Below are 22,150 nucleotides of genomic sequence, written 5' to 3'. Positions count from 1 at the left end.
AAACTAACGAGTGTAACAAAATAATAGTCACAGCATAAATTTTTAAATAATACTTTATTAGATCATATTACAACGAAATTGACCAAAACAATAATCAAATTCGTGTCGTTGATTTCGGACCGAAAATCGTCTTCTAGCACAACTACGCACACATGCACACTTTTTTGCTTACTGTTTTTATTAACACAAGCAAGTGATTTCTTTTTTTAGATTTTTATGGTATCAATTTGATGCGAGCGGGGAGAGAGCAATTATTGCCGCCACCAAAAAAAAAGGTTTATGGCCGTTACGCATCTTATTATTCTAGTGTCTTTGGCTTAACCCTGTATCTAGCATATAAGTTCAAGAATATTCCTAAGAATATTATTGTAAAATATTCTAAACAAAATGAAGAACATTCGAACCTAAATAGCAATGTAAAGGATCACATTCAACCCGAAAACAATATGATGATATAACCAAATTTAACGACCTGAGGACAAGCCAAAGTCAATGGTTGGGGAGTGACATATCCACAAGTCCCTTAGACTTAAGCATATGCCTACTTAGCATAAACACAATTGTAACCAACACACCCTACACTACCTTTATGTACCCAATCAATGCGCGATAAGAACCAGACTGTCATATGAATCCTCAAGATAAGGTTGAATGGAATAAACACACAGGATGTACCTGAAACAAATCACCCACTAGTAGACTAAAAATATATTGCCTAATCTAAACATTTCTTCTCTAAACCCTCACACAATTGTCATGTTCCCACGCTCAAATTTCGGGCTCGCAAACTCGAAGACAGAAGTTTTAGATTTCAATAAAATCGTAAGAATCGTGCCTATAATCAGTAGCGAATGCACTTGAATCCAAGAGAAATGCAAAAACAATCAGAATTAGTAACTCCAAAGCTCTCTCTAAACCCTAAAATCCGAAGTCCATATTTTAAAAGCTCGAGACCGAGGCTTGAACGTCAATTACTTTAGTTCAGTTTGAGACCTAAATTAAGAAAAATAAAAATTATATTTTTTTAACTTATGAATATTGCAAGCTTATAATTATGTATATTCTTGATCGAAATGCTTAAATGTCCACGCCCACTGTGACCACACTTTTGGAAAATGTTTTATGAATGAATGGACGTTTTATAAACTTCATTTTCATATCAGCCATTGATAGTGCCTCTGTCACAGGCATTACCCAATTGGACGTTTCGGACGATAAGACTAATCTGGAAATCTCATTAAATGTCATTTAGAAAATGCCGAAATACTAGACGTCCTAAAAGCTGATTACTAGCAAGATTCTTTCTCTATATCCTCAGATGACTGATCATGTCTGGACACCCTTTAACGCAATGATGCAGTATCCATGGCTTATAACACCGTTTACTCGCTCTTAGAAAAAATGATCCAGTAACTAATCTTCATATCGTTATTTGAAAATTATTGAGTTCAAATTGTTCAAGCGCTACAGTAAAACAGGATTGCAATCTGATTTCTGTTACACAGTCAGAACGCCGCTTCTTAATTGTACGAATATAAGTGCTAATACAATTGAAAACGTTTAAATTTATCATAGTTGTAAAACCCCGCTCGTACTTGACGTCCTCCAAAAAAGCGCCCGTTCAGGTCCACTACAGCTGCAAAGTAAAATATAAGCTAATTATTTACCATACAAAGCATATATGTATAACAACCTTTAATGGCACTTTCGATACGTCTAAACTCCACGAATATTTTAACCGCATCTTCTGGCACAGTTCCGAACGATTCGTGAATAATGACGCTGTTTACTTCGCCGTACTTTGTGTTGCATTCGTCTTTTACCTCGGGTTCCAATTCTTCGTCAACGTCCCCAGGTCCTACCATATTACGTAGAAGAACAACCTTGCTTGGTGATTTCATAATCTCCGTGATGCTGGTTCCGGTCTCGCCACTCTCAGCCGCCTTGCCTGCCACCTGGGGAAGAAGCATGGCCTTATGACTGGGACTTGGTCCTATTTGAAAGCCCATCGAAGGTGGCGACAATGCCAGAGGTGGCAAAAAAGAGTCTTTTTCGTGTATGATCCGTCCACCACGTTTCGAGGTTTTCTCTACTTGAAGGGCTATGGCCATACCTTGCTCCGATTTTCCGAGGCCTTGACCATCCTTAAAGCCATATTTAGCCATAATTTTGGCGGCTACCGAACTGGCAGAATACGGCATTGTATTAGAGACTTCGCAGCCACTATCAATTGATATTTCTTGGAGGGACGGAGGGGGAGCGATTGTGGCTCCTCCCTGCTTAGCTACAGATCCCGCGGATGGCAAGTATATGTCATCATCATTTTGGCGCTGTCCAAACCCGCTGAATTTCAAATTAGGAGCTAAGACATCGTCTCTGTGAACTTCTCGACGACCGACACGTCCACGTTTCCTATCTTTTTCCTTGTCATTATCTCTATCTTCTCGATCACATCCATCTGCGCCGACACCAACAAAAGACCGAGTTTTGTCACTGCCATTAGTTTTCTCCTTGAGTTTTTCGTATTCATTTGGCCATTGCGGGTCGTATTCATCAGTAACGTCCCAGTCGCCATTGTTTACTCTTTCCAGTATGGGCGGAAGAGCTTTGCCAGTTAATAAAGTCTTGGATACAACCGTAGTCATTGGAGCTAAACATGTAACTTCTGGATCTGCGAGGCGTTTGGCTCTTAGATTGACTACTGGCGTCATGAGCTGAATAGAGTGTATTCATAAAAGTATGATTTATATCAACCGATGCTATTACTCACTGGTTTTTTTACAGCCATTTTTACTGCCAGTTGGGTCTGCAACATTTTTATTCCCGAAGACCATCCATCGATCTGGCTTGAACGCGCCCTCGTATCAATGCCGTCATACAGATCCATTTACAAAAGTATCAGCAACGGTAGCTCTACTTTAAAACAATGATGACAACAAGCTTCAGTAATGTTTTTAATTTATTTTCAAAGGCCGATAAATTTCATGACTATCAACTGTGTCTGTCTTTTTGTGTGTTGTCTTTTCAGGCAAAAACAGATAATCTACAACAAAATACAAAAAAAACAAATACACTGTTCACTTAAGCAAATGTGCCATTTTGCAAATGTATTTAAAAATATTTCAATATACCTGAAAATTACAGTTGTGTGTTTTATGTTAGTACTAGGGATGTGAAAAGTATATCAATATAACGATATTTTTGGAAAAAACTAAATAAATATCGTGATATTTTTTCACGATATATCGATTAAAGCGTTTTTGTAATTTCCTATTGGTCCCACTAATGAAAGTGATAGGAGACTTAAGGGAAACGGAAGGAAAAGGAAGCGGCAGTACATCCAACCTCTTATCACAATTGGAAAAATAAGCATCAATATGCCTACTAAAAGTAAGTGCGAACATTCAAAATAGCATTACCCGCAAAATGTTTAGCTTAAGATTAAATTAAAATACATGTTAAAAATTTGTTTCATTAGATACTTAAACCGAGAATAAAAATTAAAACAGTCTAAAGCGATGGTTTCTATAAAATTTCTGGAAATTTAAAAAACTATGTTCAAGATAAGATAGTTGTAATTAATTTATTTTTATAAGTACAATAAAAATAAATCTTAAGCTCTAACCCAAACGCGCTATTGACGGAGTGGGAAACAATAACATAATTATTTTAAAAATATCAATACTCAATATTTAGATTTTTCTGATGATAAATATTTTATCATATAGACAATTATTTTAAAAAGTTTTCACAATATTTTTACAAAAAATGTTCACAATAATTTTCTAAAATGTATTGCGAATTTTGGATGTCAATCCATTTACTAATAACATGGAGTATATATCAGAAGACAGCTTTAATCGCTACTAAACAGTCACGATATTAAAGGCACCGATTAAAAACTTCGTTTTGCTCCAATCGAAGACATGAAAAATGTAAATCCCAGTTAAACAGACCCTTACGCATTGTGCAGCCGAAATAAATACCACCAGGTATTACCTGAACGCTAAACATTTGCAGAGCTCATCACCGAGCTTATTAGTTCGAAAAAACTAATGGGTTTCCTTAGAAGTGCATATTGAAAAAGGTTAACTCAGTTCTGATTGATGTGTTTTACGCACTCAAATTATAGGATGTCAAGCCAATAAATTGGCTGGCTTGGCTTGATAATCGTAAAAGCTTCTAACAGTTGCGCTGTCAAACCTTTTTTTTTGATTTAAGTTCGAGAACTTAAGATCAATTTCTTAAAAACACCATCAGCATTTTACCACCATTAATTTTTAGAAAAAATTATGCTCGAGATAGTTGGTTAGAGCGTCGGCTGTTTAGACGAAGCAGTCGGTTATTTGGCGATATTTCTGATTAAATGCTGTCGGATTGCCTTGGAATTCATTTTTGAATATCGTACCAGGTGGCCCTTTCAGCATATGGAGTAATGCAGTAGAACATTTTTCGGGTTTTTCAGTTGGGGTTCGGATCATTGCATCTGAAAATATAATATTAAAAAAGAGAAAATATGTCACATTTTTCAAAAGTGTGGCCGTGACAGTTTTGGGCGTTGGAGTGGGTGTGGCAAAAAAGTTTTTGGCAAATCTATAGAAATTTACAAGAAAAATATGAAAAAAATTAAATGTGGCCGTGATAGTTTTGTGCGGTTTGTGAGCGTTAGAGTGGGCGTGGCAACATTTGGAAACAAACTCGCGCTGCGTCTTTGTAACTTGAAGCTGCATTGTTAATCTTAACAGCTTTTGTAGTTCACGATATGATATGATATTTTTGGTCATTAGAAAAAACTGGCAAAAATGCCAAAATCATAGAATATTAAAACCGTGACAGTTTTGTGAGACTTCTTTCATATAAGAAAGGCAATTATATTTTCCAATACGCCAATTTGTTGTAATATTACGAATAATAACAAAACATGGCTGTCTCTTTTCTTACACTTCAACGCAATCAAATTAAGTGAGTGCCTGATTCATTGCAGAAAAGCCAACATTGTAAGATAAATAGAAGCCCTTTTAGTATCGTGTTAAAGCAAAGACATGGAATAATAAGATGCATAGCGTCCATACATTGGTTTTGCACTATGCAGAAACTTTTTTGGTGGCGGTAATAATTGCTCTCTCTGCTTGCGTAAAATTGGGAGCATAAGAATCTAAAAATAGAATTCACTTGCTTGTGTGAGTGAAAACAGTAAGCAAAAAAGTGTGCATGTTGTGCTAGAAGACGATTTTCGGTCCGAAATCAATTTTGATCTAAGAAACGAATTTGATTAATTAGTCATTTACATAAGTTTGCATATTTTTTTTACTTGTATACTAATAGTTTGTACTAATAAATATACTAAATAGTTAAAAAACTTCATATGCAACCCGTTTATTGCAAAATTGAATTGTTGATTTCTAAGAATCACTAAGATCAAATATATTTTCCACATCGCAAGATGAATACTCTAACGACATATATTTATAAAGTAATTTAATTCCTAATTAATTTCATTTAATTCTGATAGTCGTTTTTTGAGCTTTTCCTGTATTGCACAATACTTTTTCTCGTGTAGGCGGGATTTCCATATCATTTTCCATAATGAAAAACTGAATTTTAGAAATTAAGCCATGTTTACACAATTAATAATTACTGTTGTAATCGGGACGGCAGAAGTAGCTTCAACTCGATACTTCCCTAATATGCAATTATTTCGCTTTTATGTGTATCTTTCAAGCCTATGATATTTCTACTGTTGTTTGGCCTTCTTTGAAAACAACGTTGATCATAACATAGTGTGATAAGGCACTTAAACTAAATATGTATTGTTAACGTTATGGTCTGAATAGGAAATTTTTTTTTAATTCAGCGCGGCCACACTATCTTGCAGGTCGGCCATATTCTTCGAACTCGCTATTTCTCAAACCTATTATATTAAAACTATTAAAGTAAATGCATAACGTGCTATTTAATTGTAAAGCAAAGAAGCACTGGAGTAATTTCATTTTATTATTCCAATTCGTAAATTATATTTGCTTGTAATAGGTTAATGGTACATGGTAATGTACCTTACCATGTACCATGGTAATTATAAATTAAAAAAAACGGATATATTTTTACTACAAAAGTGAGCTACTAAATCTAGTATATACAGTGTCTCATAAAACCGCTATTCTATATGTTCATGTAAACATTGTTTAACATGTTTATGTTCTATAAAAGATATTTTTTATAGTCCTTAGAATCGGAGTTCGGAAAAAAATACATTCTGTCGGTTTATACTTTCATTTAAAATGGGGGACCGTGACAACCCAACCGTACCTGTAACAACATTAGCTGGTTTAACCAGCACTTCTGATTGTAAGTAATTTCTGTGAAAAATATTATAACACGTATGTAAATGATTAAAAATTTATATTTATTTTCCTCATTTAAATCCAAGTGCTAAGCGAGCTACCAGTGGCGGATTCTTTGCAGAGTGCAGCGTCCTTAAATAAATCTTTATTGTTCCACGCTTTGGTAGCTAACGAAGCAAACAATTTACTTTCTATGCGGAATGAAAATCTAGTTCGACAATTGGTAACTGCCATTGAAAGAACAAACTCTGATAATATGTTAGTTTGTTTAATTGGTTGTATATTTCGCTTTATTAAAAAAAAAACATGTATTTTAGAGAGTTAATAAATTGCCCAGTTGAAGAAGCAACAACTAACTGTAGTACTTATCCCGAGCTTCTACAGGGAATATATCATTTTCGACCTGCGGTTTTTAACACTTCCATAAAAATAGGTATGTTTTAATAAAACAATCATTTGTGTATTACATAAATTTTATCCACAGGCTCTCCGAATCAACATCCTGCTAATCTCCGATTCGAAGCAAAGAAAATGCAAATTGATTCCTATTCAATACCGGAATGTTATAAATCACCAACAAATTTGTCGATTTCAAATGAAGATCGTTTGCAAAGCTCTCAAGCATGTATCAATCATCTTAATAGGTGGGGTCTATACTTTGTTATAATACAAGTTTAATGTTTAATGCATTTTTCTATTTTAGTATGACCTCAAAAGAAATCTTAGAAGAATTTTCACAAATAAATTTTCCAACAGAGAAAAATAAAATTGATGACGAAATTCAAAACTCAGATTTAAATGTGACTAAGATACTTACACCAAATACTCCAAAAAAAAAGTCTAATACACCAGAAAGAAGTACGATGCAATCAATACAAGAACAATTTTGTATTCATCAACAAGAAACCAATTTTAATTTAAAACATGATTTCAATCAAGTATCAGCAAATGTTGGTAAAAGTCAAAATATTTATCCTACTTTTCCCCATGTCTTAGACCCGTCAAATTTTAATTTAAATTCTGTAAATATTCCAAACGTGTTATATGTACAAAGTCCGCCTTTCACTGAAACAGAAACCACTCAAACACACAACTCTTCAATTGAATATTTAAAAAAAAAAACGCAAACTCATGACGTCAGCATTTTAAATCCGCAACATTTGTTAGAAAGTACCAACTTACACATGATTAATAAAAGTTCAACGTACCAAACAAACCCAAATGTATCAACAACTACATCGACATCTACATCCTCAAGTGGCAAGTCCCAGGTCCGGGTATGTATAAATCGCCTTAGTATTGAGGATTCTCGCCTTATGCAACAGAGTATTAAAAAGTTTGTACAAAAGTCACCAGAATTGGCTAGAAGTATGGGGTTACTACAAGAAACGTGTCAGCAGCAACATGAAAACTTGAGTAGTCTGCCTATGACTGCGGAAGAATGTGTATCATTGAGGTGTGCTTCCACTACAAATAATACAGTCAAAATCCCTATTGATACATTTTCTACTATAAAAGCCGATGAAAAACGATTCTCTGCGAAAAGAAAACTTGCCATATCAATTGGTGACATCCCACCAGAACAAATATGTAAGTAATAATTCTTAAATAATATCTATAAATACGAAATTATCAAAATTGTATAATGTAGTTTCAAAGCCAAAAATGCGTCGCGTCGAAAGAATAACACCTCATTCGAACACAAAGTGTGTGAAGGAAGAAGTCACTCGATCGCAAACATATCAACAATTTATTCGAAACATGGATCATATTATTGAAATATTAGACGATAGTGAATCTCCTAACTTCGACTCAGGTATGTAAAATTTCTGTGTTAAAACTGGAAAATGTTTATTAAACTGTAAGACTGTAATTATGAATCATTCAGATTTTATTGACCTTTTAAGTTGTTCAATATATGCAAATTAATCATTAAATTATTTTTACCTTTTGTACGTACCCGCTACTCGTAATGTAAAAGGGTTAAAAAGTTAAAGGAGAGTTTCCGTATGTATATATTTTCCTGAACAGGATTACTATTCGAGTCGATGTAGCCATGTTCTTGTGACTGCCTATATGAGCGCCACGAAAGTAAGTTGCAAATTAAATTATTTTGTAATTACATCGCTCACTCCGGCTGTGGTTATTTTTATTTAATGTGTATTGCGTGGGATCGCCTACTCAGCATATTCGTATATATTCGTACAGTACTAGATATGTGAATATGTCACTATATATCTATTCCAATTTAATTCAATTGGTACACCATGGTACAAAATTCATCCATATTTTGGTCAAAGTACCTCTCATTGCCTTGTAAAATTTCTTAAAATGAAATATTCTTGCTTGTTATTTTCCTTTTTTTTTATGGCAAGGCTGATATATACATAATTGAATCGAACTCTATCGAACTCAGCATAACATCATCATCTGATTCGTAATTCGACTTTTGTAAAAATTTAGAATTGTGTTTGGCAATTATTGTATTAAATTCGTTAACTGGAGGATTTCTACAGTTACCACCTTTTGCTCGAACGCACGCAAATATATTTTCAAGGGGATCTTGGTTAACTCTACAAATTAAAAAATAAAAGTGATCTGCGTGGTCCTTAAATACATATATCTTTGACGAATCCAAATGTAGCTTCAGTAGTTTGGATCAAACCATCAAGACAATATATACTATTCATGTGATATTTAATGTTCCTTAGGTATTTTTATTACATGGTGGCAATCGATCAAAAATAATATAGATTGAAAGTCCAAAAACTTTAAGGGCATATTTGTCAAATTTACAATACATGAGCATAAGTGTGCATCCATACAGTGATCGACTGTCGGTGTATGCGTGCAAGAAAGCTGCTGGCTCTAGAGCGCTCTCTCTGGCTTTTGAACACAAATTCGAGAGAGCCAGCTTAGAGCCAGCACAAACAAATCATGGGGAGATATGCGAAGCTATTGCAGTTTTTATCTAGGTTTTATTGTTACGGGGATTAGTATCAGTCCAGTCAACAGGCAGAAGAAAGCGTTTCCTACCATATAAGGTATGTACATATATTCTTCATCAGGATCAATAGACGAGTCGAACTGACCATGTCCGTCTGTCGAGGTCTCAGGAACTATAAAAGCTAGAAGGTTGAGATAAGGCATGAAGATTAGAGAGATAGTCACAGCCCACGTTTATTAATTTATGTTGTTCCGCCTACAAACCACGCAAAACTGCCACGCCTATAATTATGAAAATTGTGTAGATATTTTTGTATTGGTCTTAAAAATTTGTATCGAATTGCCAAAAAAACTTTTTGGCGCGCCCACAAACCGCCCAAAACTGTCACGCCCACTTGGATGGTATTTCGAACTTGCTAACTTTTTTAATCCACTTAATCAATGTCCATAACCGCAATTTTAACTACGCACCTTATTTATCATTCTCCCCAGGAGCTGATATGGTTGTAGATTCTATTCTTTCTCGGTCTCTAACAAGGCTTTTTATTAATGTTTTGATCAGTCCTTAGATTTATAAAAAAAAAGAAATAAAGAAAAAAAGATAAATAAATCGAAATATTCTTAAAAAATGGAAAACTGTTCAAAAGCCAATCATTGGTATTATAAATTAAGCATCTAGCAACAAGATCTCTTCCTCTAAAGTGCCATTATTCCATAATATGATTTGACTTTTTGAAAGCCTTTCCCTTATTAGTTGTCTCAGTCATCGTATTCCTATATTCTCTCATAATAATAAATTCAATTGGGATTCCAAAAATAAGCTTATGCTTGCATCTAAATGGAATAACCGCCCCCGCTAATAAAGGCAGCTTCCGGTGACTTCTACGCTGCACAATTTTTAATCAGATGGTTAGCACGCCAACTCTGCAGTCACGCGCACATTTTGGAAAAATGTGTTAAATGTTATACTAAAAATATTTCCCACTTTATCCGCAAACCAACCAAAACTGTCACGCCCAACTCTTTTTCAAATTATCTAAATTTTTTTTTCAATTTTTTTTCGATGTTCCAGAAAATGTTGATATTTCTCGTTCACAATTCCACTAGCTGATTAATGGTTATCTGTTAGTCGGAGAACTCGACTATAACATTCTATATTGTAACCCTTTTTAGGTACTAACTGTATTCTCGTTTTCCAGCGTTTCTCGTTTCGGCTGTTGCGCACAGGTTGTTGGGGCGATTTCCTACAATATGTTTTGGTGAGGGTAGCGCTGCGATTCCCAATCTATATTATTTAATAACCGCAGACGGCTATGCTGTTTTCCGCACAATTCAGAATGATGTTGTGCTGGGTAGTTTTATTTTCTTACATGCTACATAGGCTGGGCTTAGTATTTTTATACTCGTAGAGTAAAAGGGTAAACTAGATTCGTCAGTTTCCTTCATAGGAAATAAAGGAGCGAGAATATAAGGATAGCGAGTACTGCCTCGGTGAGGAATGAGGCTTGCAGTTATCCGTCCATGTTGGACATCTTCTCCAGGTTTCCCATGCTGGGTGTTGTGTGGCTTAGTACGTCCAGTATTGCCATGAGATGAGATGATGGCCGTCGACTATTATCGTCCTGTTGTCAAATTGTACGATGAAAGTGACCGACCAAGTGATCGTTTCTCGAAATTGTCGTCAGCGTTCCGTTGAAGTTGGTCAGGTAAAGCATTCCATTATCGATTTGCTTAACCATTCGCTGGTTATTTCTTTGATATGAGCAGCCGGCCTGACCGCCTATCAGTAACCGGGGAATGCAACTAGTCTCCTGCAGTTTCTGTAGCTCCTCCTCCCGGCAAACAGTAGTATTGCGAATGGGGAGGCAGTCTCCCAAAATCGCATAAGTCTCACTTTCCTCAGCCAGTCTATTCATCTTTGCAAGGTCAACGAGGTGCGCCATACATCGCCGTGTTGCAAAGGTATTACAGGCGTGATTACGTGGGCTGGAGTGATGCATACAGAAATAGTGTATACAAAAGGACAATTTGTAGAGATTTAATCGTTTGGTTTGTTCTTAGTCTAATATATGTGCACGGTTGTGTCTATTGTTTGTGAATGGTACATTTTACATTTTGTTTTTTTTGTTACTTTTCCTTATACTTTTATGGCCTTGGCCCTTTTTTTTGTTTTTTTTTTTTTGTTTATATTTAATATAATCTTAATATAAGTATTTTATATGTTTTTTGTCTTGAAAGATTTTATTGAATAGGTGAAAGATTTCATTAACCTGCCACTATGTAGGATTGTGCAATGAACTTGTTTTTATTATTATTTTATTTTTTCTTTAACGAAAAGCCATGTCTGAATTCCTCAGATCAAATTTGTGTTCCCTGATCTGGTTTTAATTGTTACATTATTATCCTGCTGCATCTTTTCGTATCTGGTTTCTGCTTTGTTTTTATTTGCTAATTTTATTGCTAATAAGCAACAAAAATTTCATCCCCTAAGTCATAAGATTTGTGCTCGCTCCTAGTTTTATTTCGTGCCGAGTTTGTTTTAACTTGAATGAGACCCCTTATGCCCTCTAAAGTTTGTCGTCGGAAATCCGTCAAACCCTATTAGTTTATTCTCGACGAGCGGTCGAAAAAATTAAGTGTTATAGCGGTCCACTGTTATCGGAACCAGTTCGATGAGTTTGAAGGTGGGGTGCTCACTTTTAAGGCAACGATAAATTTCTAAGAATGTGTAATGGAGTCTCTCGACTTGGCCATTTACTTCGTTTTTGAGTGCAAGTTGAAAAGTTTGGCAAACTTGCGGAATTTGTCTATGCAACTCAAGTAGAGTTTTTTCCAAATGTGAAGATGTCTATGCGTAGGTTGTAAGTTTGGCTTATTAGGGTGTCTCTCATATTTGTAGAGCTTGCAACACTGGCATGGCGCACTTTGCAAACGAATCGTTCTGGAAATCATACTGGGAAGTAATACCTTTCTAGAAGTTGGAGGTGAATGTTCTTTCTCGATTATTTCACAAATTTCTTCTGCGTCAGTCACATCCACCACCAATCGCTGTGTTATTCGAATTTTGTATGAAACAAAGCTCGCTAAGCAAATGGAATGGAAAAGTTGCAAATACGCTTCTGAAATGTTGACACTGTTAATCATTACGGGTCGCAAGTATGATTGTAGGGAGCTGCTTAAATCGGCCAGTGACCCAACTTTGAAAGGAATCAAATGGCGAGTATAGCCTGTGTGCGGGTGTTCGCATAGGTAGTCTGACCTTGTTGTGTCTAAAATTAATTGTTAGGCGAAAAAATGCCTTATTATTCTAAACGAATGTGAGACGGTAGCTTCGGTTTATTTGGTATAAGATTTTATTGTATTTTTATGTTTCTTTTTGTGTTTTTAATTTGTAATGTGTGGCAGGAAGATTAAATGAAATATTTCACTTACCCTGGTATGTTCTTTATGTGTCGACGTTGTTGCAATTTGTACCCTTACAATATGAGAGTTCTGTCGGGATAAGAGAAGAATGCAACTTTAGTATCTTATTGTTTTTTCTTTTTTTATTTATTTTACTTAATTTATTATTAACAAATTTTACTTAGTTTATTTCATTTGTTCAATTTATTTATTTATAAAATGTTATACTGATTTGATATACTGAATTTATTTATTTTCACAATAATTTGTTTAATTTACTTGATTTATTTTTTTTATTTCGTGTGTGTGACGTGACGAGGTGATGTCCGTTGAGGAATTTTTATTTGAAAGAAAAGGAAATTTCCGTTTCACTATTGGCCCGGTATTTGTCACTTTTGGCGTGTGCCTACTAAGGTACGGCACACCATCCACCAAGCAGCTCTTTGATGGATGCCTTTCCTTTGATATAAGCGAACTTTTTGTATATGATTTGTTTTTGTCACGTCTCATTTCGACATAAGCACCCATTGCACTCGCAGATAGACCCACGTGAGTAAGTAAAATGCCGCAGTGTGCAGCTGACATAGTCGCGATATACTTTTTTTGTACTTCATTTTATTTGTGTTCAAATTTTCCTTAGAATACACACGCATCACAACACAACACAACGCTTACCAGTTACTTTTAGTGTCAAAGAGAATACTATACTATATATAAATACTATATTAGTCGAGAGTATGTAACAGGTAAAAGGAAGTGTTTCGACTTACTTATAGGTACAATAAATCATAAATGATAGCTAGCCCTATACCCTACAAATTCTGATCCAGCTTGATTCGTTCAGATTGCCAAATTGAGTCATTCTAGATATAATAGGTCGTTTTTCAAGCCCCTCTTCCAATTTGCTAAGATAGCGGAAGTTTTCCATAGTTGGCTTTTGCAAGTACAGCAAGCTCAATATTTCCTCGTGGTCAGTTATGTTAAGGAGCGTTGATGTAGCTGGCGCTGGAGATGTTGACGGTGTTCTTTAAGTTCCGAAATATCGGATCGTTCGCCTTTATTTCCTCGTCGAATGTAACGTATTGTAACCTGTTACCAGTTGCCCGTAGATTGTAGCCGTTTAATCATTGATGATGATAACGCCGTCGTCCATGACCGTCAAGGGCTCAAGGTGGCTCGGGCGGGTAGTACAGTGTTGTTTGGGGCGATTTCCTTCAATATGTTGTAGTGAGGGTAGCGCTGCAATTTCCAATCGATATAATCTGGCTACCGCAGTCGCATATTTATATGGTTCAGAATTAATAATCCATTTTCTTGTATCCATTTTTGTAATGCTTTGTTTTGTTTTTGCATTTTCCATTAAAATCCTTCCTGTGTTTGCCCAATGCGTTTATTTGTTCTTGGGTCTTTGTGTTAATATTTATCTGTTTGTTTTCCGATTCTTTAGCTCCTTTGAAAAAAATTTCATATTCTCGAAGTTGTCGAAACCGGGGGTACCCGCTACAAATTTTAATGCGGTGCCTAACAAATTTATACTTCTAGAATATCAATGATAAATATTAGTTTGGCAAATATCTCCCTTCCGCCCTTTTGTCTTTTGAATTTCGCGGCTATGTACAAAGCGCTACAGAGCTCGTATCTGGCAATACATACATAATTTGAAAGGTCTTGACATAACCTACAAAACGACGCTTTTTTTTGATTAGTTTGGATATTGCGTTCAACAGTTATAGACGTGTAAACATGGAATTCACTAACGCCGAAATTCGCGCTATTTTAAAGTTTTCCTTCGTTAAAGGCAAATCCGCCAGAGAAACGTTCCGTGAGATTAATGGTGTTTTGGGGTATGGTACTCTATCACTTCGAACCGCGGAGGAATGGTTTCGACGATTCAGAGCCGGTGAAAACGACACCATGGATAAGCCAGTCGGCGGAAGACCTGTTACGACAAATACCGATAAAATCATGGAATACATCGAGTTAGTCCGGCATGTGGCATCTCGTGACATCGCCCAGGAGATGGGAGTTAGTCACCAAACCATTTTAAACCATCTGCAGAAGGCTGGATACAAAAAAAGCTTGATGTTTGGGTGCCGCATGATTTGACGCAAAAAAACCTTCTGGACCGAATCAACGCCTGCGATATGCTGCTGAAACGGAACGAACTCGACCCATTCTTGAAGCGGATGGTGACTGGCGACGAAAAATGGATCACATACGACAATATCAAGCGAAAACGGTCGTGGTCGAAGGCCGGTGAATCGTCCCAAACAGTGGCCAAGCCGGGATTGACGGCCAGGAAGGTTTTGCTGTGTGTTTGGTGGGATTGGAAGGGAATCATCCACTATGAGCTGCTCCCATATGGCCAGACGCTTAATTCTACCATCTACTGCGAACAACTGGACCGCTTGAAGCAGGCGATCGACCAGAAGCGTCCAGAATTGGCCAACAGGAAGGGTGTAGTGTTCCACCAGGACAACGCCAGACCACACACTTCGTTGATGACTCGTCAGAAGCTAAGGGAGCTCGGATGGGAGGTTTTATCGCATCCACCATATAGCCCGGACATAGCGCCAAGTGATTACCACCTGTTCCTGTCCATGGCGAATGCCCTTGGTGGTGTAAAGTTGAACTCAAAAGAGGCTTGTGAAAAGTGGCTGTCCGAGTTCTTCGCAAATAAGGAGGGGGGCTTCTACGAGGGAGGTATTATGAAGTTGCCATCTAGATGGAAACAGATTATCGAACAAAACGGCGCATATTTGAACTAAATCCGATAACTGTAACACTTTTAAAGAGCAAAAAAGCGGAAGGGAGATATTTTCCAACCTATTATTTACTGTTCCTATGAGGGTTTGCATATGTCGCAAGTCCGAGTCTAGTATTTGTCTCATATTGTATGTCGTAGTTGTTCTGTTTCTGCTCCTATTGCAGAGTAAGTAGTAAGGTTTCTTAAGTGTTTTAAATATTGAAAGCCCTTCCAAATAGTTGCGTCACTGTCCATGATCGGTGCTTAGTTCGAACCAGTTAGTCCGTTATTGGTATGGAGAGAAGAAGTATTGTGCAAATCCCGGTGCAATGATAAAGAAAAATAAAGATACAAAATAATAAAAAAAAGATAAAAAATAAAAATAAAAAAAAAAGATAAAGAAATAAAGATAGGTTATACTGTTACCTTAACCTTACCTTACCTTACCACCCCCTTACCCTTACACTGATCGGGCTTGCTATGTATGCAAAGTCTTTACTAAAACACTTATAGAGCTCGCTAAGCCCAGGAGCCGAGCCAGTCTTTCCTTGACCGCAAACTTTAAACTCAATTTTCTGGAAACCATGTTTTTCGCATTTGTGTAAGTGATAATTAAACAACTACTGAACCGTTTTTCATGATTCACTCATTTTAAACAGCGTTTTATATAGACTAAAGATTTTAAAAATAAAAAATTTTAGACTCTTTTTGGCAACAATTTTTGGGGAAAATCCCGAATTTTGTCTTTCGGAGCCGGTTTGACAGGGTTCATTTTTGAATTTAGAAAAAGATCTTAGTTCATCGAGAACAAAAAACCGTCTCAACTAAGAAAAAGGTTGGTTTGTTTATTTCTAACTAAAGTTGTGGCCACCATATGGGTTCTTACAAGATCCTTCTAAAATTTGTTAAAATACAAATTTCACTTTTGTACAAATGTTTTTTTTTTTATTACGTTATCACTCTTAATACATTTTGTATGGACTTAAAAAGAATTATCTTCATTTCACTACAAAGGGCTGCAAAAAATACCTATTTTTCGGCCTCTAAAGGTAGCTCCCTCTAAATAGTGTGTTTGGCTGTTTATAGTTACGATTGCATCTAACATTTTGGGGCATGTTCGTATGCCGCCACGTGAAACTATAAAACCAAATAATTAAACACTTTTTTACAAAAAAAAATCGATTATTCGCGTGAAAACCTTATATTGGCTACATTGTACCTATGACGTATGTTATGTGTTTGATATGATGGCTTTTTGAAAAATACTGGGTGCGTTCTTTAAGCCAAAAGGAAGTCTGCAAAATTCGTAATTGTCATTTTCTACCGAGAATGCCGTTTTCTGTCAGTCGTTTTTACCGTTTTTCACTAGTATCTTGTGAAAATCGATGGACTTAAAATCTATGGTGGTAAAGAATTGTGTCTTGCTTAATATGAAATTGAACACTGAATTGGTATAGGATATTCGTCATCGATTGTTTTTAAATTAAGTTTTCTAAAATCGATTACAAAACGCTTTTTGATATTCTCCTGCTTATCAGTTCCTTTTTTATGTACAACCCAAATGGGGTTGTGATATGGAGATAATTTCCGATAGTTGCCTGTGTTTCTGAGTTTACAAAGTCGTAGACACCCATCGGGTGTCTTTGAATATATGGGGTCCTCGTTTTATGTCCGGTTAGTAGCAATGTCTTTATTATTGTATGGTAGAGCTGGTATGGTATGGTAGAGGATTATCGTTTTTAGATCAAGAGTAACATCGTATTGCTTAAGTAATTCAAGTCCAATTATTTGTGAATTTGGTAATACGAGAAAAGTTTATATGTATTAAAAAGGTTAAACACGCACTGTTTATACCCTTTACTCGTATAGAAAAAAAGGGGAATAGTTGATTCGTTGAAAAGTATGTAACAGGCAGAAGGAAGCGTGCCCGACCTTATAAAGTATATATATTCTTGATCAGGATCAATAGCCGAGCAAACTCCGTCCGTATGAACGTCGCGACTAGACGTCTCAGGAACTAGAAAAGCTAAAACATAAAGATTAGGCATGCAGATTCCAGAGACATAGACGAACATTTTTCAAATGTTGCCACGCCCACTTTAACACACTTTTAAAATTTTTTAAGTTATTTTTCATTTTATTATTTTTTGTTCCCCAATTTCAACCGATATTTCAGAAAATCAGATATTTCTCGTTCGCACTTCCACTAGCTGAGTAACGGGTATCTGATAGAGGGGGAACTCGACTGTAGCATTCTCTCTTGTTTTCTGTTTTAACGTATCAAGTCGAAGATTGTCTTTGGTTAAAACGGTTGAGGGTCTTTCGAACACGTTTGGGCGCCAATTAACAAATTTCGGAGTAGATTTAGTTAGGAGGTTACAACCATCGCGTTTTATTTCCAAAATCAAACTAACTGCTAAGTACAATATATTTTAAAACTATAGCTACTCCTACACCCTAGAACTGCTGATGCAGCGCCTCGTACAGATGACCAAATATCAGATGAGGCGAGAACTGGAAAGAAAGTTGAGCTGGAAACGCGGATGAATAACATGCGCTGACTTAGCATTAGTGGCCCGACGCTTGGAACCCTTTTGGGCAACGTCCGCTGGTTAGGCTGACATTGCATTCGTGGCCCAGAGCGGTGTTGGGCAACGTCTGTGGGTTGTCTCTCATCTACCCGAGTCGATCTAGCTCTGTATTTCTTCTTTGCACTCCTACTCTCAGCTAGTGGTATTGTTGATGGCTTCGCTTCAATGTCCAAGACTATGGTATCATTAATGAGTTTCTCAGCTTGTTTAAGTTCAGGGCTCAAATTTAAGGTCGAATACTTTAATCTTTATAAATACAAACCAAATGTACCCATTATTTGTAGAGGAAATACCTTGAATATTGGAGCTCTCGCTTATAAATTTCTCTACGTTGATATGAAAATATTTGTTTAATGTGCGATCGTCATCTCTTGGGTTTTTTTTTTATAATATATACAAAAAATATAAGCCAAAAAAGTAATGTAGTGAATCATTACTGTGCGACTATAAATTCTAACTATAAATTGCATAGAACGGGAGGCATGTCGGCATCTCTCGATCCAGACCTGACATTCCTTACAATTAACTTTTTTACCCTTTCCTTATTCTTACCCTTCGTTATTAAAAAACAACTGCACTTCGTTTGCGATGGCGAAATTAAGTACTTCTTGTTTAAAAAACTAACCTCCAAGCTTCCATATGTTTGGAACTGAAGGTATTAATCTCCACCAATAACGTCTCCCTTACCGTGCACAACTCCTTAAACTCCATCAACGATTTAAGATTTACCAAAATCTATAATCTTTCAATTAACCTTTCTGGGGTCAATAGCCCAAAGATATTACGAGGTTTTAAATAAATCCAGCTTTACTTGGTATCCGAACCTTTGACACTTGGTTTTCCTCGTCGTCTACTTCATCGCCGTCTCGACCTTTTGGCCGGTGGCTAAAGTAGCGGAAAAGGGATGTCGTCCGTAAGGTTGAGCCAGAGCTCTCCCCAGAAAACAACCGCTGCAGGTCACGCGGACGGCGCACATCTGTTATAGCCGCGTTTGTCACAGCACACAAACAGGGACTCCCCAATCCCGTTTCGCAGCAGTGCCTTGTTGCTTTCTCCTGTGGCATACTAATCGCATAGTGGTTGTTATTCACTGACGTGACTTCTTTACGGTCTTTTTCTTCGGACTGGTCTACTTCACTGTCTTGCCCCGGGGGCTACATATCGACTTTTGGTCCTCACTTTCAGAATCTAAATGCGCCACACGTATTTCGCTTGTTAAAGACGGTCCGTTCGGATCCAACGTTCAACGATGTCTTGTTACTTCAGAGTACGGCCTCCTTGTGCTCATCCAAAGTCCACACACTTACCTCCAGTGCGGCATCGTTATTCCACGTCCAATGCACTTGTCCTTATTAACCATAACTCTAGTTTTAACTAACCCCTCCCCAACCCAAATATAGAAATTATAACTAAATAAAAACAAGTTAGTCGATTTCTTATATACATAAATACATAAAAATTTTTCAAAAATGTATCTTATAAAACTAAAACTTCGCTTAATAATTACCTTAAACACACACAAAAAAAAAATAAAACATTTAAAAAAAATTATTTGCCTCATAATAGTCATCCATACCGCAATTTAATAAAAACTAGCAATGCTATAAAACTAAAACTTCGCTTAATAATCTTTAATACATTTTTTTGTTTAAATTGATTTGCTAAATTATAGTCATCTGTACCGCTCTTTAAAAAAAAAAAAAACAATGCAATTTAAATTTACCAAAAGTATGTAAATAATCTGCGAAAAACCCCCTTATTCATAATTTGCTTCTTTCCCTGATGCATGTGCAGCACATTCTGCACAATGGTGATGTAGCTTTAGAATTTTTGCGATTTTTTTTTTTAATAATGCTTTGAGTTAGGTATACTGATTTATATGAAGTTTTAAAGTACGTTAACACTATTTCTCCTTCGTCTGTTTGCTTTATGTATGTACCATACACACTTAGGTTAAATTTATTGCCTATTATTTATTGCAATTATTATGTAAGTAATTCAGCTCATCAATAAAATATATTTATAGATATACCGATTTATATATCGTTTCAACTGTTACTCCTTCATCTGTTTGCCTTATGGGCTAAAATTACCCCAGAACTCACACAAAAATTAGTGGATTCGATGCCGAAAAGGCTTAAAATGGTTGTTAACAACAAGGGAGGTCACACAAAATTTTTAAAATTTTTTTATAGTTTTAAGTATAAGAAAAAATACTAATTTTACAAACTGGTTGAAATAAACTTTTGGATTGTTTTGAGGTACATTTTCATTATTAATTCTTAAAAAAATACTACAAAAATTATTAAAAATAAAATAAGTTAGTAAATAATATCTTGAAACATATAAGAAATATGTTGCGTTTAAATTTTTTTTTGATAACATTTTTAGTTCGCCTTTAACAGACAGTTGATGACAGATATAGAAGGTGGTTGAAATAAGCTGTGAGCCACTGTATGTACCTTACGTTAAATGGAATCTCTCTGTAATCTATCATACAATGCTCTAAAATTACAATTATATTTTTTGACATTGCTGATTAACTTCATTTAATTGAAATACAGTGGTGGGAAAATTATGGAAACAAGAATCGCTCCTGCATGTAAAACAAAATTACTAATTATGTACGAAGTGTGTGTGGATAAACCGTTAGCACATAAGCCACTCATAAGGGTACTTTATTGTGCTCTTCTTTTTGAGTTGATTTCGCTCTTGTTATTTGCGGTACATAGCGATATTTGAAGTGGTCACGTGTTTGAGCTGGAAAAAATAATAGAAACAAGCTACGATTTTGCGATTTGTTTGAGTTTTTCCCCTGTTAATTTTGTAAGTAAATCAATATATTAAATACTTTCAGGTATGTTTGCCTCATAATAAGTGATTTTGTAAAAAAAAAATGGTTAATTTCGGCTTTTATATTCAGAATGGGGCGCGGAGTGCACTGTTCACCTGTAGAACGAGATATTATAAAAAAACTAAAAAACGAAGGAAAAAAAATAAGGGAAATTGCTGAACTAATGCACTGCTCTGCAAAAATAGTGTTTTCCGCGATTCATTATAAAGATACGAAGGAGAAACGGGGCAGGAAGCGAGCCTCATCCCAAAAGTTCGACGACCTTTTGAACATCCAAAAAAAATCCTTTTATGTCGTCGACGGACCTGAAAAATACATTCCAGACATCAGTGTCAAGTCGAACAATAAGAAATAGACTAATTGGAAAGAATTTGAAGGCACATTCGGCTAGGAAAGTTCCACTGCTTAGTAAAAAAAATATCACTAAAAGACTGTCTTTTGCAAAGCGACACCTAGACCGTAAAAACTGGAATAATATTGTGTGGTCTGATGAAACTAAAATTAATTTGTTCGGATCTGATGGTAAAAATTATGTAAGACGTCCAAAAAATACAGCATTTGATCCAAAGCACACAAAAAAAAAAAACAGTAAAACCTGGTGGAGGTAACATCATGATATGGGGATGCTTTTCCGCGTCTGGAGTTGGTCCGATATTCCGGATAAAAGATAGGATGTGAGCTCCCGACTACTTTAACATATTGGAGAATGTTATGAAACCATATGCTGAGGAGCAAATGCCCTTAAAATGGGAGTTCATGCAGGATAATGATCCGAAACATTCGTCAACCCTGGCTAAGAAATGGTTTCGGGACCAAAACATTAATGTTATGGAGTGGCCTGCCTAATCCCCTGACTTAAACCCCATAGAACATTTATGGGGAATATTAAAAAGAGGAATTGGAGGTTTTAAATCAAAAAATAAGGAAGAGCTGTGGGAAAAAGTTAAGTCAGAGTGGTATGCCATTAACCCCGAAATTTGCGCCAATTTAGTGAATTCAATACCCCGTCGATGCTCAGCAGTTATAAAAAATAAAGGAAATACCACTAAATATTAATATTACAACTATTCTTATAAGATAATTCATAAAAATTACGTTTTTCTTAGTTTTATTATTTTTGCTATTATGGCTATTATTTTTTCCAAGCGCCAAAAATTAAGTTAATTATTTTTAGTTAATATAAAGATGAAAAAAATATTTTTGTTCCTTAATGTGAAATATACTTATATATGAATTTAAAAAAATAAAGATTAAAAAATATTACTTTCGT

At 35.8% G+C, this 22,150-nt stretch overlaps 2 protein-coding genes and 1 long non-coding RNA gene across 11 annotated transcripts in view; 2 read left to right on the top strand and 1 right to left on the bottom strand.

Annotated features, from left to right (window-relative positions):
* Positions 1–1,488: 1,488 nt before the first annotated feature.
* On the bottom strand, positions 1,489–3,233 carry LOC6549207 (splicing factor 45). 4 transcript variants are annotated; one of them, XM_001973831.3, is made up of 4 exons: positions 3,132–3,233; positions 2,771–3,043; positions 1,694–2,714; positions 1,489–1,636 (listed from the first exon to the last, which is right to left on the bottom strand). In XM_001973831.3, the coding sequence occupies exons 2-4, from the start codon at positions 2,885–2,887 to the stop codon at positions 1,542–1,544; spliced, it is 1,233 nt and encodes a 410-aa protein (XP_001973867.3). In that variant the 5' UTR covers positions 2,888–3,043; positions 3,132–3,233; the 3' UTR covers positions 1,489–1,541. The 4 variants fall into 4 exon arrangements, with proteins under 4 accessions (XP_001973867.3, XP_026838663.1, XP_026838664.1 ...); XM_026982862.1 differs by having other exon boundaries at positions 2,771–2,916; positions 3,132–3,232; XM_026982863.1 differs by having other exon boundaries at positions 2,771–2,913; positions 3,132–3,224.
* A 2,420-nt stretch (positions 3,234–5,653) lies between these two features.
* Positions 5,654–22,150, top strand: part of LOC6549208 (nipped-B protein) — a 91,428-nt gene continuing 74,931 nt past the window's right edge. Inside the window, exons 1-8 of one of the 5 annotated variants that reach the window (XM_001973832.3) lie at positions 5,674–6,112; positions 6,221–6,345; positions 6,428–6,599; positions 6,659–6,774; positions 6,826–6,985; positions 7,045–7,618; positions 7,691–7,931; positions 7,993–8,157. In XM_001973832.3, coding sequence (XP_001973868.3) covers positions 6,279–6,345; positions 6,428–6,599; positions 6,659–6,774; positions 6,826–6,985; positions 7,045–7,618; positions 7,691–7,931; positions 7,993–8,157 — 1,495 coding nt within the window. In that variant the 5' untranslated portion in view covers positions 5,674–6,112; positions 6,221–6,278. Of the gene's footprint in view, positions 6,113–6,207; positions 6,346–6,427; positions 6,600–6,658; positions 6,775–6,825; positions 6,986–7,044; positions 7,932–7,992; positions 8,158–22,150 lie in introns of all 5 variants that reach the window. The other 4 variants (XM_026982908.1, XM_026982907.1, XM_026982906.1 and 1 more) reach the window with 4 other exon arrangements.
* On the top strand, positions 20,614–21,056 carry LOC113564622. 2 transcript variants are annotated; one of them, XR_003408151.1, is made up of 2 exons: positions 20,614–20,852; positions 20,950–21,056. It is a non-coding gene; the product is annotated as an uncharacterized LOC113564622 (long non-coding RNA). The 2 variants fall into 2 exon arrangements; XR_003408150.1 differs by having other exon boundaries at positions 20,851–20,883.

The sequence above is a fragment of the Drosophila erecta genome, unplaced genomic scaffold, assembly GCF_003286155.1.
Source record: "Drosophila erecta strain 14021-0224.00,06,07 unplaced genomic scaffold, DereRS2 tig00000246-arrow-arrow-pilon, whole genome shotgun sequence".
In the NCBI taxonomy this organism is placed as follows: domain Eukaryota; kingdom Metazoa; phylum Arthropoda; class Insecta; order Diptera; family Drosophilidae; genus Drosophila; species Drosophila erecta.
This window is presented reverse-complemented; position numbering and strand designations above follow the sequence as displayed.